Genomic DNA, 17,877 nt, shown 5'->3' with positions numbered 1-17,877 from the left:
GTCACCCGACCTCCCCAAATTTCAGCGCGCAAGTCTGCACTCAATGCATCCTCGATATCAAGAACACATCCAGGTATTTTCATGCATCATCCGTACTTGCGTTCTTGAGAATTGGAATTGAACTTCGACTGTTAATGATGACGTAGAGCGAGGACACAAGGATGCAAGATCGCTGAAGAACGCATATTGAGAAACAGCCATACTTTTTCCACAAGCACTATTTTTTGGTTGTTCTTAATAAAGACGTGAAAGATCAGAATTTTTTGTGTAATTATTTTAAACCAGTGGTTCTCAAACTGGGGGCCGCTAGATGGTGCCAGGGGGGCCCCAGTTTTATGACATTTTATAAAATAAATAAATTTATCATGAATTCTGTGGATTTAAACCTAAAAAAATTTAATAGGTTTTGTTTAATTAAAAAGTCGGGTTTTAACACATTTTCTTGTCATTCATTTTCTTTGGGGGTGCCGCGAAGGAATGCACCGTACACAAGGGGGCCCGCAAGCTGAAAAAGTTTGCACAGCTATCTCCGCTTACATCAAAGTCAAAGTGACAACTGTCATCGACATCACCAGAGCAAGAGCAAGTTCTGGTTAACATGCAATAAATAGCCAGTCTCTGTCCTGGGAGACAGACGAGAGAGCGAGACGTCAGAAACAGCCCAGCCAGATGTAATAGTACTTCACGTTGTGGTACTGTACTTCTGTGACCAATATCAGCCCTGTCTCACTCTTAATAATCATTTAATAAAACACTTACTCGAGCTCTGTTCAGACTAAACTTACCTCTGCGCCAGACAAAGATGTCAGATTAAACTAGAGAGCGTTGCTTGCATACTGCTGCTTGTTTGCCATCTACATAATTTATATTACAGAGTACAACCTTAACCAAGATTGCCATTATAGTAATTCCCTAAGGGGCATTTTCAGGCAACTTTTCAGGCGTAAGTACTCTAATGTTGACTGGGGACTGGAGGTAGAAAGTGTGTGTGTGTGTGGGGGGGGGGGGTTTGCATTATATGGGCTATAGAAGGTGTGCAGGGTTTTTGTCTATGAATCATACTACACTATAAAAGTGTTGGGTTGTTTTAAGCCATTATTGAGTAAAAAGAACCCAGAATAGGGTTATTTATAACAGCAGTTGGTTTTGTACATATTTGACCCATTAGGTTGAAACAACCGAGAATATTTTATAACACACCTTATACTTATATTAAGTAAGACCCGGGTTTTGGTTTGTCTTTTTATTTCAGATTTCCACCAGCTACTTTGGGTTTAGGAAGAACCAATAACTATATAATAACCAAATTGTTTTCTAAGAGCATGAAGCAGTGGATTTGTCCATGTTTGTGTACAACAGGTTCTAGTTACACAGAATTAAGTATTATGGTGCAAACATAAAAAAATGAATGTCCACATATGTGGACATCCAGGTTTAGGTTAAATCTTATGTTATACTTAACCAGACTGATCATGTGATTGTCCCCCCTCCTTACTCTCCTACACTTTATCATTATTAGTTTATGACTTACGTGTGTTTGATATCATGCACGCTGTTCAGATCGATTGGCATATGAAATTAAAGCAACAAGAAAGTGATTGCAGAGCAGACTGCTCCTAATATGCTTTTAAATCTGTTTTGAATGTACCTATCGGACTGGCGAGTGCGCATGATGTCAAATCTCGGGTCTTTGGGATGCAGTAACACATGGCTGCATATATTTGTACTGCGCGTATCAGTGACAGCTGAAGTTTCTCACTCCAGTTTGACTTGCGTGCGAGCCCCACCCCTGAATCAAAGCGGATCGTGCCAGAGACCACCTCTGCAAAGGTGGTATGGTACGAAGCTATCACACTATCCAAACAAACCGTAATTTGGGGGTCAAACGTACTTGGGTACGGTAAGCATAATGTGAGTACTACCTAAGTGTATTGATAATTACCAAGCATGTTATCTGTAGGGAAAATAAAATAGGTAAAAAGTGGTTCAATTTGTTTATTGTGTTACACATAAATCTCTATTGTACTGTATATGATGCAGTCTTTTATAGAGACATTGAGTGTTCCTGTTTGTACTACAGCTGCACGATTCTCCTCTGGCATTACAATGATTGTAAATATGATCTATTTACATAGTATTATTGGCCTGCTGTACAAGTTAAGGTCAATGAAGGGTATACAATTATTCATTTTGCTTTGTAATATATTAGTGAGGCAAAGTCCAAACTCTAATAATAATAATTCGATTTTAAAGATAACAAATAGTTTGTCATTTGAGTAATGGAAGTATAGTGGTCTGGGAGGTGTCCTATATTTTTCATATAGGGTAGTTTACATTGCAGTGTTGGTAAAATCTATTGACTGAAATGCTGTAGGCAGTGGCCTAGTTTATGCAGAGGTGGCTAATTCAACGTTTTTGTATGATTTGCCGTCAACACGTGACATTGGGTTTAGTAGTGGGATATCATTAGTTTTTTTTCCAGTTTTGTATGATTTATTTTGTGTGAATTTATTCGAATAAGCCAACTCGTAAATACGTATGAATTTCTGTGAGATCAGATTAATAGTCAATATACTCTCACTATCTGTCTTCTGCAGGTTGTTTTGCAGTTCAGCAACACCAACGATATGAAACCCTGTCTGTAAAAAAGCCAATAAAGTATTTTTTTGTTATTGATTTATTGTTTTCCACATCAAATCATCCTACTTAATGCAAAAACATTTAGAAAAAATGTAAGCTTGATATCTTCAATACTGACTGAGAAAGTTCATGTCTAGAATTAAAATTAACTTGAAATCAATCACTTTGATGCTCCTTATCTCATCATTCGATTCTGAGATGAGACTTTAAGACTGAATTTCACAGACAGGGTCATGCATGCCTTTAAATAATTGTTTAAATAGTTTTCAAGCAGTCTCTTTGATCATTTCTGTGATTCAAACTGACATAAACAGCAGAGATCCATCAGAAGCATTTCCTGTCTAATTAATACTGTTAATCCTGACAATGCAACTGCAATAATGCAAATGTACGTGCTATACTTGGGTGTTGCCACCCCTCATTGTACATTTGCCCACCTTAAGCTCCAAATGCATACAATTCTGGACACGCCCCCGCATGAAATCTCAAGGAGTTTAGTAGTCTTGCAATGTCACGTCACGTGACGTGCTACTTATTTGAACATTTGTCTTTATTCGTGCAGTTTTAGCACATCATACTTATTGACAGAATATTTGTGGCGTGCAACACCACGCTGTTTTGCGCACGCATGAGCGACTCATACCCTTATCTGGCATTTACTAATGTATAGCCAGTGTGCAGCTCGCGCGCACGAGTATACTAGGCGCGAGCGCTGAAATTCCTCCGCTGCTCACAGTCTGTGATGTGCTCGCGCTCGGGACAGGGGCACTGGCCAAACCGCTTTGGTTCCTTTGCACGCAGGATACAGGAATAAAAATCCATTTAGACCTTGGTTTTTCACGTGGTGGACTGGGAGACTCCCTGTGTCTTTTGAAAACAGTGGGGTAAGTGCGTTCATTTAAATCTTTTTTCTATAAATGCGGCAGCACGAGATATTGTGAGCGTAATATATCAACAGAAGATGAGGTAAAACAAAGCATGCTTTAATGCTTTATTTAAGTTTTCTTGGGTATTTAAATTAAATACATTTATATCGGAAATTGCAAATAGGACGCCAAAAAGTAAGCAAGCTTCAGAAGGTGAAGCTCAAAACATTGTTATTCAAATTTCAGTTGAAATGTTTTGAGCATTAGTCTGCTTTTTAGCTGGAAACAGTTTGATCCAAAGCAATATACGCAGAAAAACATTATTATGTTGAATATGCTTATTTCTTTTTATGATTTTGCACGTAAAGTAGCCGAAATTAAGAGGTCGTTGTTGATAAATAGTATGTTTATCTCAGGTGGCTCGTGACGTCGCGCGCAGTGCTTGTCAATTGCGCATCTGTTTGCGTCCTGACTAAACTCTACCCTTTTTAACTTATCTCGTATCCTCTAGCAGAATAAAACTATATTTATTGCAAAATATATAACGAAATTACTAAGTAAGAAGTGAAGGATTTTTAGCCGCGAGAAGCATGTCAGTCAGGCGTAAAGCAGCGGTCTTTGACCCAACCGGTCAAAAGGGCCATTTTAAAATTAACCCTAACCGCGGGATCAATTATTTATCAAGAAATGTTATTACATTTTTAAAATACCTCTGCCAAATGAAATTAAAGATGAATCGTGTCCCGGCTTGAGAGAACAGCTGCTAGAGAAATAAACTGTCACGCGTCGCGCTGCACGTCGCCCGGTACGTCACGCACGGAGAGCAGGAAACTCTCCACAACCCTGGAATAGCTATTGTTTTAGTTAACCGATGTAATATATTTACAAACATGGCTGTTATAGTTTTGGTTTGCTGGACTAGTAGATTTCACTAGATGTCTGATATCTTTATTGACTTCCAGCTGATCTTCAGTCAGTATAGCCCACTATAACAAAATGAGATACAAAATGAACCTAAATTTTTTAGATAACACGCAAGAATTGACTATTATCTGACATATTACTGAAATAAGTGTTGAGATTGTACCTACTCCTCAGTGACACCGCTGTAAAAAAGAAGAGGCAGCATCCCTTGCCTATTGTAACCAAACTGCCTGTCATTTTGCACATAGCTGACATTGGGTTTAGTGATTTGTGGACAAGCGGTGTGTGATTAAAATGAAGGAGAATGTTAACAAAACTTCTAAAATAGCTTACAGCAGAAGTTTAACAATGAATTTATTACGTGTAATAAACAATAAGCTTTGCTTGACAACTAAATATCACCAGTTGAATTTCATAACCATCATCAGTGGGACATCTGAACAGTTCTGGTCGTCAAATAACCAAGTGAGGATTGGTCTACATCACTATTACTTTGCAGTCGCTTGCTGAGCCTGTGATTGACAGACTGAGAGAACTGAACGTGACAGGTTGTCGTGAGAGTAACACGAGCGTGTACTTTGTGCAGGCGAGTCTGTCTTTAATTGACTTTCAGTGACATCTGTGCAGTTTACACACCACCACTGTCCTCCGACTATAAAATGTGTTGTTTTCAGCTTTTTGTTGATAAATAATAACGACCCTTCACATAACCTAATAGATGATTCATAAAGACCGGTGATTCAGTGTGCTTAGGCCTCAGAAACATCAAAACACATCACACAGCTGCGTTCATCCCCTCAGGAGATAATTGAGGATTTTCAGCATATTCTCCGCAAAGTGATCACACTGTGTCAAGAGTGCATTTGGTAGCTGTCAAATGGCATTTATGATTTTGTGTTATAATCCCATTACATTAGACGGAGGAAAATAGTTTAATATGAGAAGCGACATTAACAAGGGTCTACTTTCATGCAAATGAAATAACGACAGTAGTAATGGTTTCAATCTAAGAACAAATCAGGGCTAATGAGTGTTCAGGTTAAACAATGTGAGAGAGAAATGTTTTTGAAAGAAGCATTTCTGCATTTTAATTCATTTGCTATTTAGGGTCGGTAACTTAATGGTTTTTATGATTGTTATCCAAGTCTTAATTTGATGGCTTTATAAGATGGTTTATTGTAGCGAATCAAACTATTTTGATATAAGAAATTTATTTGTCTTATTTAAAGAATCTTAAGTTATTACTTTTTATCACGTAAAACTCAAAAAATAAACAAAATCTGTTGCTGTATAATGTATGTGTGAGACTAAAACCCTGTGTACGTATATTGCCAGTCAGTGTTGATAGTTATATATCGGGCCGATATTTGCGAGTTTTATGTGTATCGGCATCAGACGATATGTGGCTGCCGTGTTCGCTGATTTTTTTCGGCATTATTTACAGACAGAGTGCTGGAAGCCGCAAGCGATTGCAGGTCATGTGACTAAAAAGAACCAACCTGTCCATGACAACATCGAAAGATGGTTCCATAGCACCCTCACCTGTTTTTACTATTTGTTAAAGAGTAAATAGTTTAAAATAGTAAATAGTTAAATAGTTTTATAGTTTTTTAAAGTTCTATAAATGTTACTTTTTTTAAATTGAGACTTGTAACATTTGGCATCATCATTGTGTCATTTCTGTGATGTAAATTGTGTGAGATAAAGCAGTATCGGCTCCAAATATCGGCTCAAGAAAATCGGCAGCCTGTATCGGTCATCGGCTAAGGCTGATGAAACAAAAATCGGTATCGGCATCGGCACTGAAAAATCCATATCGGTCGATCCCTAGCTATTATTGCCTTAACGCGGAAGTGGGTACAGTGAGCATGACACAATTTTGTCACCAGTAAAGTGCGCTCATTCTGTACGCACACTGTCGGATATTTGAAACCCTGCGTACATTATACAAGTAGGTCGCGTATGCTCCTACAGGAGAATGTAATATGTAGCCCAGGCGATGCACATTTTGTCGCAATATGCATGCGTCGAATGTCTGTGTACACCATAGACTGTTAAAAAAGATGGATGACGCCTGTTCGCTCTCTTTCATTGGTGAAAAGTGAAGCCGCAGGTGTCCCGATACGGCGCTGACATCTTGGGTCTTGAGTCTGCGCAGTAGCGATTTCAGGACCAGTCCTGCGCAGTAGTGAGCAGGAAGTAAAGCCGCGAAATCAAGACCCCGCCCTCGCTCTCGCAGAATGCACATATCACACAATATCACAGCTGTCAATCATGACGTGACACCACCGTTTTGTAGCATTAAATAACTAACTAAAAACAAACTTATTTTTAAAACAAACACTTGAATTTACATCAGCGTGATAAAAATTACAGTAAATGACAGAAACCAGCATCAGAAAAAAGAAAATTGAAGTGTAACTAAATAGTTTAGTTGGTCTGGAGTCCCATTGAATAACATGGGGGAGGCGGGGTTTATGACCGATACTGGGACCAGACACTGGGGGTGATCGAGACGTTTTGGCTTCACTTTTCAGGGCTTGTGCGGCACGCTTGGTGTACACATACAAGTCAAATAAATTATTCTTTGCAAGACTGTGCGTTCGACCGTGTGCTAACATCCGCTTACACGTAAAAACAGACTACACTCCGGGCTTTAGTAACATTTATGAATGTCACTACTGCTAAGATGTCATTTCATGCAATCCCGTGTTGACATTAAATCAGTTTAATGCCACTAAATTAGCATTTTGTTCACATACACACACTAATTTGTCATTAAGTCAACATAAATTCTCTTTTTTTACACATCATCCTTTGAATACCACCCCTGCATGGTCAAAGACATAAAATCCTGAAACTGCAAGGATTTGATCAGGTCGCTACGAGTCGCTCTGTGTCGTCTCAAGAGAGACGTCCGTTGTCATAAACATGGCAGCCCTGACACTTGAGTTGTTAAAGTGTTAATGGAAGGGATTTGAAGTACTCTCTTTATTTTCAAATCCATCCATCATCTGAGCCACATTTATGTTGAGAAACGAGTGTTTATTGCAATGAGATCCCTCACAATCTCTTAATGCTCAGTCAAAGGTAATCCTTGATAGAGACTGAAAGATATTTAAAACATTGGGGTGAACAAAGGCCAACATCCCAAGACACTGTAGCCTCTTAAAGCGTTTAAGCTTTTCATGCTCAGGTGTTTAGCTTCCACAATGGATAGCTTATGTTATTTGTTATCTAGTCTTCAATTACCCAGAGGAAACCCCAGCAGAACTGTGCTTTTCTCAGTGGTGGCTTATGTACACACTCCGATTAATGAGAGAAAATACAAATACAGAGTTGAGCAAAGTGAATCAAAAATGCAATTTTATATTTTCTTTCTTAATGAAACACAAAGGGTTTCAAGTGTCCAAGCCTCTGTTTTTAAAGACTTATACATGCACACAATGACCTTTGGCAATAGTGACTTTGTCATTCAAACATAAGTGCACATTTAAGCTTAAAGAGCTCTACCAAAAAAGAAATTAACAGCTGGCTTAAATGTCAGTTGGCGCTAATTAAGGTGTTTCCGATTCCGATACTACTATCAGAAATGCCAGCAATGGTTATACAAAGGCTGGGGCAGAGATGGATGAGCTCTGCTCTATTACTAAAGTTTACTCGTTTCTCTTATTTTAAGCTTTGATTGAGTATAAGATACTGTTGCACCTTTTGTATTTAAAAATGTAAATGCCTTTTATTTAACAAAATTATTTCTGGACTTTTAATTTTTAAAGAGATTATTTTCTTATATAATTCATATTTCATTTTTTATATTCCTAGATGTATTTGTTGCACTGTTTTTATACAGTGATATTTTAAAACTAAAATACCTTTTTTAGTTTAAAGTGTTAGATTTGTGACTGCATTTGACCAAACCAATCAGGGCTGAGTTTCCCGATAACGATTGAACTTAAGAGCACTTTCTACGAGCTACTTAACGAACATTCGTTGTTCATTTGCGTGCGTTTCCCAAAGATGCACGTAAAACGATCACTCGCAGCTGGGTTTTAAGTGCTACACTCTCAGAAATAAAGGTACAAAACTGTACCTTTTCTGTCACTGGGGCTGTACCCTTTCAAAAAGTACAGCTTTGCACCTAAGGATTTCATTTTAGTACCTCAGAAGTACATTCTGGGACCAAAGAGAGCTTATTACTATCTCAAAAATACATATTAGTTTCTCAAAGGTAAATATTGGTACTAAATGTTTACATATCTGTACCTAATGGTCCATACAATTACCTTCTTAAGGGTGCTGCCCCACTGACAGCTAGGGTACATATTTTGACTTTTTTCTAACAATGTAGGTCCTTAAGGTCGGGTAATCTACCCAAAATTGTATTCTGTTTTGTAGTCCTGTAAAGGTACCAAACAGAAACTTAGGGTACAGCCCCAGTGACAGAAAAGGTACAGTTTTGTACCTTTATTTCTGACAGTGTACTTACGAGTCGCTATCCATTTGCCAGTGCTGAAATATCACCAATAGAATGACCCGAATTTGGTAGCAGAAGCTTGTTTAGGCTAATGATCTTCAGCCGATGTGAACTAATATTTTTTATAATATTTTTCATTATTGTTCAATGACTTTTTAAATGTTTTAATAATTTGTGCATGAAATATTCTTTTCCGTATTTATTTAGTTAGAACTCGATCCCACTGCAAAATGCCTCCTGCATTTTATTTTATAGTTTAGATTATTATTATTATTATTATTTATTGTTAATTATCTATGTTTATTTATTATTATGGATTATTGCATTGTACCATAAATGTTTATTTGGTTTCTTTAATCAAAATGCCATTTCCCTTCAAAAAATTTTTTTTAACGTAGATGAATTATAGCAGCAATTGGTAGGAACCATTTATCAATTTGCTTGACCAACTTTTACAAAAATTGTACCAAATACGTTTTCCTTCTTTATTAATTTATGTTTAGTCATTTAAATTTCGATTCCTCATTTGAATTTTAAATATATTATATTAAAGTAATTTTAACAAATAAACAAAGAAGAACCCAATAAATAAATATACATTAAAAACATTACAGTATCGTCATTGCAGGAGGGCAATTTGCTGGTTGTCCTGCAGGTGACCCTGTAACTCTGTTGTCTTACGATGCACTTATGAATTAATGATTACTTCAGAGCACTCGTAGATCTATGATGATTTTCAAGTGCCACTTAAGTTACGAAGCTTTTGGGAAACGGCCTGTACTTCTAAGATGATTCGTAAAATCGTTTTTACGATCTACTTACGATGCTTTTGGGAAACCCGGACCAGGTTTGTAATAACATGAGAGTGAGTAAATGATGACATAAGTTTTATTTTTGAGTGAGCAGCTATCCTTTAAAATGAAACGCACGATAAATTCATCTGGGAACACTTATGAACTGTATTTATAGAGAATATAAACAAAAGAGGTTAATTTGACTCTAATTATGGAGCTCAGATGAAACACTCAGGAACAGAAAACCTCTCTGGACAATTTGGATAATGTTGTACATCCTCTACCACTTTAAAGAAGTAGATTACTGACTGTTTTTTTCTACCCTTACTAAATGCAAACCTGGTAGTCAATAAATCCTAAAGATTTTAATTAATTCAGGTTACTTTGCCACTCACTATTTTTCCTTTTTTTGATTATACTTTTATCTACAGTTGAGAGAAATGGAGAAGCCAATGTTTAATTAAAATGAAAATGTAATTGAAACTTTTCTTTTTTTGCTTGCTCTACAGTAATTTCCAGTCGTCTGCCATGTATGAGGAGTCTGTGGAGACACATGAAGTCAAAACTGAGAGCACCATCGGCTCCTCTGTCTCCGCCTGCAAGAAGGTGCATAAGTGTGTCTTTCTGCAAAATACTTTACGCAAGTACATAAACTCGAACATTACAGCAATGCAGGATTCGTTTCTTACATTGCTGCATTTTGTGTCAGTACGTAGTGTGCTTTGTCAGCTTTGCCAAAAGGTGTGAAATAGCCGGCATTTTAGCGTAAACTTTCTTCCTCTCTATCTCTTTATGAGAAACAGTTCAAAGAGCGAGTTAACAATACTTCATCATTTATTTGCTCTGAATAATCTTTCTTCTTTGTGTGCATTCACATGAAAAGCTAAAACCATCAAATTAGATGAAGTACCTTTCATTTTCTAAAGTATTTAAATCAATGGATTATCCAAAAAATAGCCATTGCCACATCGTTATTTAATACTGTATACCATTTTTGGTTAAATATCCAGCACTATAACTGTGATACTGATTTGTACCATTATATGATAGCCTGAAACCTAGTTTCATCTCATTTAAGATACTGTTCATACTTTCTATACTTAAAGCGTGGTTGAGCCTCAATCAGTGATTTAAACCTTACTGATTTCCTGACTTCTCCCACTTATCCAGAGACTTTGGCTTTTTGCTATCAGCACATTACTTTGTAGGCAGCTGCACTACAAGTCAGCTTGCATTAGCTGATGGTCTAGCAGTGTGAGTTCAGTGTGGAGAAAGACTTCAAATACAAGAGAGGAAGGTTGAGATGGAGAGATAGAGAGAGAGTACGACAGAACAAGCAGCGTGATTAGTTTAGTATCTCTCTTTTATGTCTGTTTCAACTAACCACTTTATTAGTGGACTGGTTATAGAGTAAAATGGTCCCTGTGGGATTAAGAGAAGAGGGGGGTTACAATAGCGTGACATTGCACTAATCATTTCTGTAGCTTTCATGGGAGCTGTCCTGAGATAAGGAGGTTGAGGCAGTATTGAAAAGGAATAGTGCAGCTTTTCCAACATGTTTAACGTGTCAAGTTTTATCATCTTCAGTTAATTGCTGTGTCACAACTAGAGAAAGACTAATGTTATTTTTATGACTGACATCAGTATACATTATTTGACTAATGCTGCGGTCATACTACATTTTCAACATGGTAAAATTCTAGCAGACCCTTGCATACAGTACTGTATGTGGGCAGCAACCGGATATGAAATGCACTTAAGGTTTGTTTCACAGATTCAGTAATGCTTGAACTGTTATTGGTGCTTTTGTTATAACTGTACGAATAGGATTGTGCGATACTGTTATTACAATTTCACAGGTCAGAGTTCACCAAACTTGAACTTTGGTTACGAATTTTGGTCTTCTGCATTCGCATGCATTTGAATGGAAGGCAATGAAACGAAAAGTCAAGTGTGACCCCAGCATAAGTGTTCAATGGGCAGTCATGGCCTAATAGTTATTGCCGAGTCACAAGGCCGGAAGGTTACGACAGAGGTGCCTTCAAGCAAGACACCTGTCGCTCATTGCTCAGGCACTGCAATAATAGCTTCCCATTGCTTCGGGTGTCTGTTAACAATTAGTGTTCATACTGTCATTATATCAGCAAAACTAAAAATACCAAATCTTAATGTATAAGAATAAGGTCACCACCCGATTACCCGCTTTGTTGACAATTTTTTGGTGACGGAACTCAGATCATCCACAACAACAATGCTGCATGCTGGAGTAAAAATGCTTATTTCAGTGCTTATTCAGAGCAGGGTTCCCACGGGTCCTTGAAATCATTGAAAATTTGTGAATCTGGAGATGTACATACATAGATACAGGTCATTGAAAGTGCTTGAATCTATTTTAGATTTAGAAAAGTTTTCTGGAAAAAATTCTAGTCTTTTAAGTAGACGTGCTAAACTGTTTGCTTTAAATGTGTATATCTTCTGTATGCGAATGTTGATTCATACCAAAATGCTTTTTGACATAGTTGTGTTTGACACATGAAAACGTCTCGGATTATGTAACTGTTGTCCCCTGAGAAGGGAACGAGACGCTGCGTCTCCCTTGCCATACTTCTTGGGTCCCTGTAACGCCGTCTTTGGCAATATTTTAGATAGCGATATACTTCCTGGCTCCCGTGTCACCCTGTCTTTGTTGTTAAGCCTCACCATTGGTTAAATTTGATATACACATTCAGACGCACGTTCCCCTGGAGGCGTCCCCAAAGTGTCACCGCAGTGACGCAGCGCGAGTTCCCTCGAAAGGGAACTGTAACAATGTATCTTTAAAGATAACACAATGTAACCTTGCTCTCATTTGAAACGTGTCCCCACATTTAGTCCTTGAATTTGAGGGTATAGGACCTGGAAAGTCCTTGAAAGGTCCTTTAAATTGAAGTTAAGTAAGGACTGGGAAACCTGTTAATAGACATATTTTACTGTCACTAAACCTTTTAAAACTTTAAAAGCATTTTGTGCGTTTTTCCAGCATACGCTCAACAGACCAAATGTTTATTAGGCTCTTTAACTCTCCGTTACTCCACGTTTGCCCTCTGCTCATTGGTTTTTGCATACACCACTCATCCCACTGTAAAATCAGGGTCACGTCTTGTGATAGCACATCCTGTTTTTGGTTTGTTAAGCTGTCTCTTGTCAAAGTGTGTTGAAATATCAGTCGAACTGCACCAGAGTTTGTTTGGAAGCGGGCCGAGACCCACATTTTTAACAGCCTTGGTTTGCCTTTTAAGTGCGCACCAAAGTTTGGTATGGAAGGTTTTTTTTGGTCTTTTTTAAATTAATTAATTAAATTATAAAATAATTAATTAAATTATAAAATAATTAATTAAATTATAAAATAAAAAATAAAATTGCAAAATATGTCCCAAATTTGAAAATGAAATGCTAAAATAAAAATTAAAACATTATATTAAATTATTTCATTTTCATTTTTAACGTGATGAAGCATCATTCCGGCCAAATTGAAAAATTTAATTAAATTGATGATTTGACATTTCATTTTCAATATAATCTTGAGTCAAGACTGACAATATTAAAATAAAAAGGCAAGCTTGAAAAGGAATCTGTAAATACATTTTTTAAAAGGCTTTTTTTCATGCCCAAGCAATTAAAGGGACAAAATTAAAAATTAAAGTTCAGTTTTAATTTTATGTTCCGTTTTTCTTTTTCATTTTCTTTTTCATTTTCGTGTTCACTTTTATTTTCAACTTGTATGCAAATTCAATGTTAATCAGTGGGTGGGGCTTACTTGCTTAAAAAAAGGGGATTGGCTGAAGCAGTGTTGCCAACTCAGTGACTGTGTTGCTTGCCAACTTAGCGACCTTATTGCTACATCTAGCGACTTTTAGACCCATTTAGCCAAACTTAGTGACTGTTTGGATGAATCTTAGCTTCACATCTGTACAGATAGGCTACTGTGTCGATTGTACTGGCCAACGAGTGCCGGGTGTCGCTGTACCGGTGAAATGTGCGTCTACCCTCTGTGCATGGAGCTGGGCAGCGAGCAACATTTAGACTGTACGAGCTGACGCGTGGATGAGATTCGAGTACATTGTTTACATTTCAAAGGAGGAGCAAACACTAAAAACTGGCTGGTCCGCTGTTATGTATGTGCGTATTTTCACAAATCTGATCCGGTGAGGCGTCAGTTCAATGAATTGCAGACATACACTAAAAAGTCACATACTTTTAAATGAACATTATCTGTGCTGTCTGTACCACCCCACAAGTATCACCCCTATGTGAGTCTTTCAGGGTCTACTCTGTACACTGCACTGGACACAACATGCAGTTCTGACCATAGCTGAAGCTTGAAAGACGAGCTACGCACATAAATGAGGTGCGGAATACAGAAATACATATTTCATGTTGTTATTGCTAGTATAATTTGTTGTTTTAATAATATATAAGATTACTGCTTTCCTGGGGTGGGTTGTTGTGCTGTTACAGCCTACCGCGTGATTTGGTGCTTCTTCACCGCGGTAAAACAAAATCCCGTACGGTCACAGCCCACAAATCAGCGTTACAAATGAGGACCACTTACAAATATGCAGGTAGGGGTGGGCGGAATGACCAAAAATCTATTCCACGGAATGAGTCATTTTATTTCACGGAACGGAATATTTGACGGTATACATGTTTTTCAGTTTATATTGTTTTTTGATAATAAAAATGTACAGAAATACACCACTCACAATAGCTTTTAACTAAATGCTCACCACAGTTTTAAAATATGAGCAATTTAAAGTTAATAATGTTAAAGTGAAAATGCCCAGAAGATAACAACAGATAAGTCTTGATTAGACAGAATCTTGTTTTTAATTGAGTTATTAATTTGATAGACTATTGAAGCTATAGTATGGCTTCATTGTATTTTGTATTTATGCATACATTACATTAAACATATGCAATATGTAAAATGAACAGGTATAAATATATGCAAAAACCTCCAGACAGGATAAATACCTACAGTATAGCCCATATGAGAGACGAAGCTCTATAAATGTGACAGGTGCTATGATGTGATGATCATAAAGTTTGTTTTAAGATCTTGACGCCCTTCACTTTCTATTAGACCTTAACATTTGCATCTCTTTCTCGTCTTTCCGATCAAATATGTTTGTATAAGCAAATGGCGCATCAAACTACGTCGCTCCAGCAGCGCACCTCACTGATATAAACGCGAGTTTTGTTTTAGCTTGCTTAAAGTTCAGAAAACTTTACAACTATTAGCATTATGTGCGAGAAGATCTCTTTATTTCGCGTCGCAGCTCCTTGCGCTTGCCTAGAGAGACCTCTGCACACAGGGACCGGCCGGCCGGCTGCTGCATGAGGAGAGAGAGTGCGCGAGAGAGAGAGAGAGAGAGCACGAGAGCGAGCAAGACAAGAGTCTCCCTGCGTGACCCGCGGTGGATTCACTGACACTTATTATAAAAATTACACAAATAACTCGTTCATTTTTTATAAGTGAACTATTTTACATGTTTCTCCATCACACTCAGTCTAACATGCTGGAGGGCAGAGTTAGCCACGCCCACTAATTTGCATTCCGCGGAATAGACGGTATAGAAAAATCTGTTACGTCTGACATTTTATTCCGCGGTAACGGAATATACCGTCATACCGCCCAGCCCTATATGCAGGGTTTAAAAACTGGGCCGAAGCTGAGCCCCGTCATAAAGGCTGAAGTCTGCTCCGGTGTGCCCGCTGCAAAAGTAAGTTACTGGTCGCTGTGTATGTCCATTCTCATGAAATGCATACAAATAACACACAGTACGATTATCGTGCTATATGCCAAATTTCATTTTTGCGAGCATAGGATACACCAGTCCTTCCCGGATTTCGGCGCATGTATTGCACGATTATCACACGCGTGATACTGTATGTGTATGCATATGAGAATGACTGATGCCTTACCGTGTATGCATATGAGAATGACTGATGCCTTACCGGATAAGATTTGTAAAATATTTTAAATGTGACATGTTGTATTGTGTAGTCTGAAATTGCAATTTAATCTGTTTACTTCACATAGAGAGGAATTTCAGAAGTTTAATAGCTTACTCAGTAATATGTCATGAAACACAAGTATTAGTTATAATATTAGCAAACATTTAACTTCCGTAATACATGAATTGTGAAATTACTTAACAACCAAAAGTCGCTCTAAGTGGGGGCGAACCAATGATCGCTCCGTCATGGGAGTCGTGCGCTCCCAACCCGCGGGTACGCAGTGCTTAACCCTCCGCATCAATCTCTTGATTAGCGCGGGTCGCAGGAGACGAAGCCGTGGGCAAGGAGAGTAAACCACGCACGCCCAGAGCGCTCGACCCGCATGACGGACCGATTGGGACATTAGGGAATGATATTTACTCACCGCACCGCCTTAATAAAAGCTGGCCTCCGTTAAAACAGCGAATAACATCCTCTATAGCAGGGTATCATAATTCATTTCAAAGCTTGTCATTTTATTCTTAAGACACAAATTTAAGATATGTGACCAGTCACGGAAAGTAGGGACACAAGTCGGATCTGGGCATTTTGAGTTATTCACAGATTCTGAAAGTTTCTAAGCTTTCCAACGATGTGTAACACATGGAAATCTGATAAGATTTGGAGAAGTTGTGGCCATTTGAATATAGGAACTCAGAAATACTCAAACCGAGAAAATTGAGACGAAAGGGACTCTTCTTTTCAGCTGGGGGAGACAATAGGGCTCATTTACATCTCATTTAGCTAAGCCATGCCCCCTGTAAAACCCTTTTTGAGATGTTCTAGCATCATATGTAGTATTTTATGACCAAATGACAACCCGCAAAAATAAACATGACTCTTTTACCTTTGTGGGGATCACAAGTCGAATCCAGTCTGTTTCAGATTATCCAATGACCATATTTGTCCACAAATGCGTATAATCCGTGAAATATAGATTGTTTACATCAGATTTCGCATGAATGTCTGGTAATACAATATAATATATAATCTGAAGACTATTTAAATCGTAACATGTAAGGGTATATGAGCTTACTCTCCGTTAAGCACATGAACCCGCCTTCAAAGTTTGTATTTAAAATAGGGAAGTAGTATAATAGATCATCCAAACAGCGCCGTCGAAAACGTGACATCCTTTAGAGAGGTTACCAATGGCTCGCTCGTTCCTCCATCAGCCAATGACTTCATGGAAAATATTGATAGACAAAACATGTAGCCAATTATATGAAGAATACAACGATATCTGTGTAACTTCTGTGTGTTTGGACTCATGCTGCGCTGCAAGAACTGACATACAGATGACGTCAAAGTACCGCGAGAGCGAGTCGAAATTAAACTACTCCGTAAGATTTCTTGAAGAGCTCTCGCAGTACTTTGACGTCATCCGACTGCGGCGCCGCATAAAGTCAGTGACGCGGCTGACGTACGATGCGGCTGACTGTTATTTGTTCCGCCCCAGCTTCTTTTATTTTTGTTTTGTTTTGTGCGCCCGAGCTTTACAGTCTGGGGAGACGCAGGCTATAAGTTTGAAAAAAAAAAAAAAAACTTAGCAAACATATCTGAGGAACAGGGCAGCGCGTCACTACAGTCACGTGACTTCACGCTCGAGCCGGAAGAGAAGACAATGCTGAATAAAGTCGTAATTCTGCTATTTTTGGACCAAACTGTATTTTCGATGCATCAACACAATCTTACTGACCCACTGATGTCACATGGACTACTTTGATGATGTTTTTATTAACTTTCTGGACATGGAAACCATACATAGATTTTCAATGAAGGGGAAAGCTCTCGGACTAAATCTAACGATAAAACATCTTAAACTGTGTTCCGAAGATGAACGGAGGTCTTCAGAGTTTAGAACGACATAAGGGTGAGTCATTACTTACATTATTTTCATTTTTGGGCGAACTATCCTTATTTAGTAGTCACGCTGTTCCCTTTGGGGGCGGAGGCGAAAACACAAGCTTATACAGTATGTAAATATACACACAGACAATGACGCCCCCCGCTGCACGCTAGAATCTCCGGAAAAACAAGCCTATTTTAACCGCAAAATGTACGCTTTTAAATATACAAAAACTGCTATCTCAAACATGGAGAGGCTTCTTCGTGATCTCAACTAACAGATTCTGCAATA

General features: G+C 38.1%; 1 protein-coding gene across 7 annotated transcripts in view; it reads left to right on the top strand.

Annotated features, from left to right (window-relative positions):
- Positions 1-17,877, top strand: part of sphkap (SPHK1 interactor, AKAP domain containing) — a 75,928-nt gene that overhangs the window by 20,097 nt on the left and 37,954 nt on the right. For 6 of the 7 annotated variants that reach the window (XM_073815694.1, XM_073815697.1, XM_073815693.1 and 3 more), the window contains exon 2: positions 10,208-10,304. In XM_073815694.1, coding sequence (XP_073671795.1) covers positions 10,208-10,304 — 97 coding nt within the window. Of the gene's footprint in view, positions 1-3,198; positions 3,525-10,207; positions 10,305-17,877 lie in introns of those variants that run through there. The other variant, XM_073815696.1, reaches the window with a different exon arrangement.

Source organism: Paramisgurnus dabryanus, chromosome 9 (assembly GCF_030506205.2).
Source record: "Paramisgurnus dabryanus chromosome 9, PD_genome_1.1, whole genome shotgun sequence".
In the NCBI taxonomy this organism is placed as follows: Eukaryota; Metazoa; Chordata; class Actinopteri; order Cypriniformes; family Cobitidae; genus Paramisgurnus; species Paramisgurnus dabryanus.
Note: the sequence above shows the minus strand (reverse complement) of the source record. Positions and strands in the feature narration are given on the sequence as shown.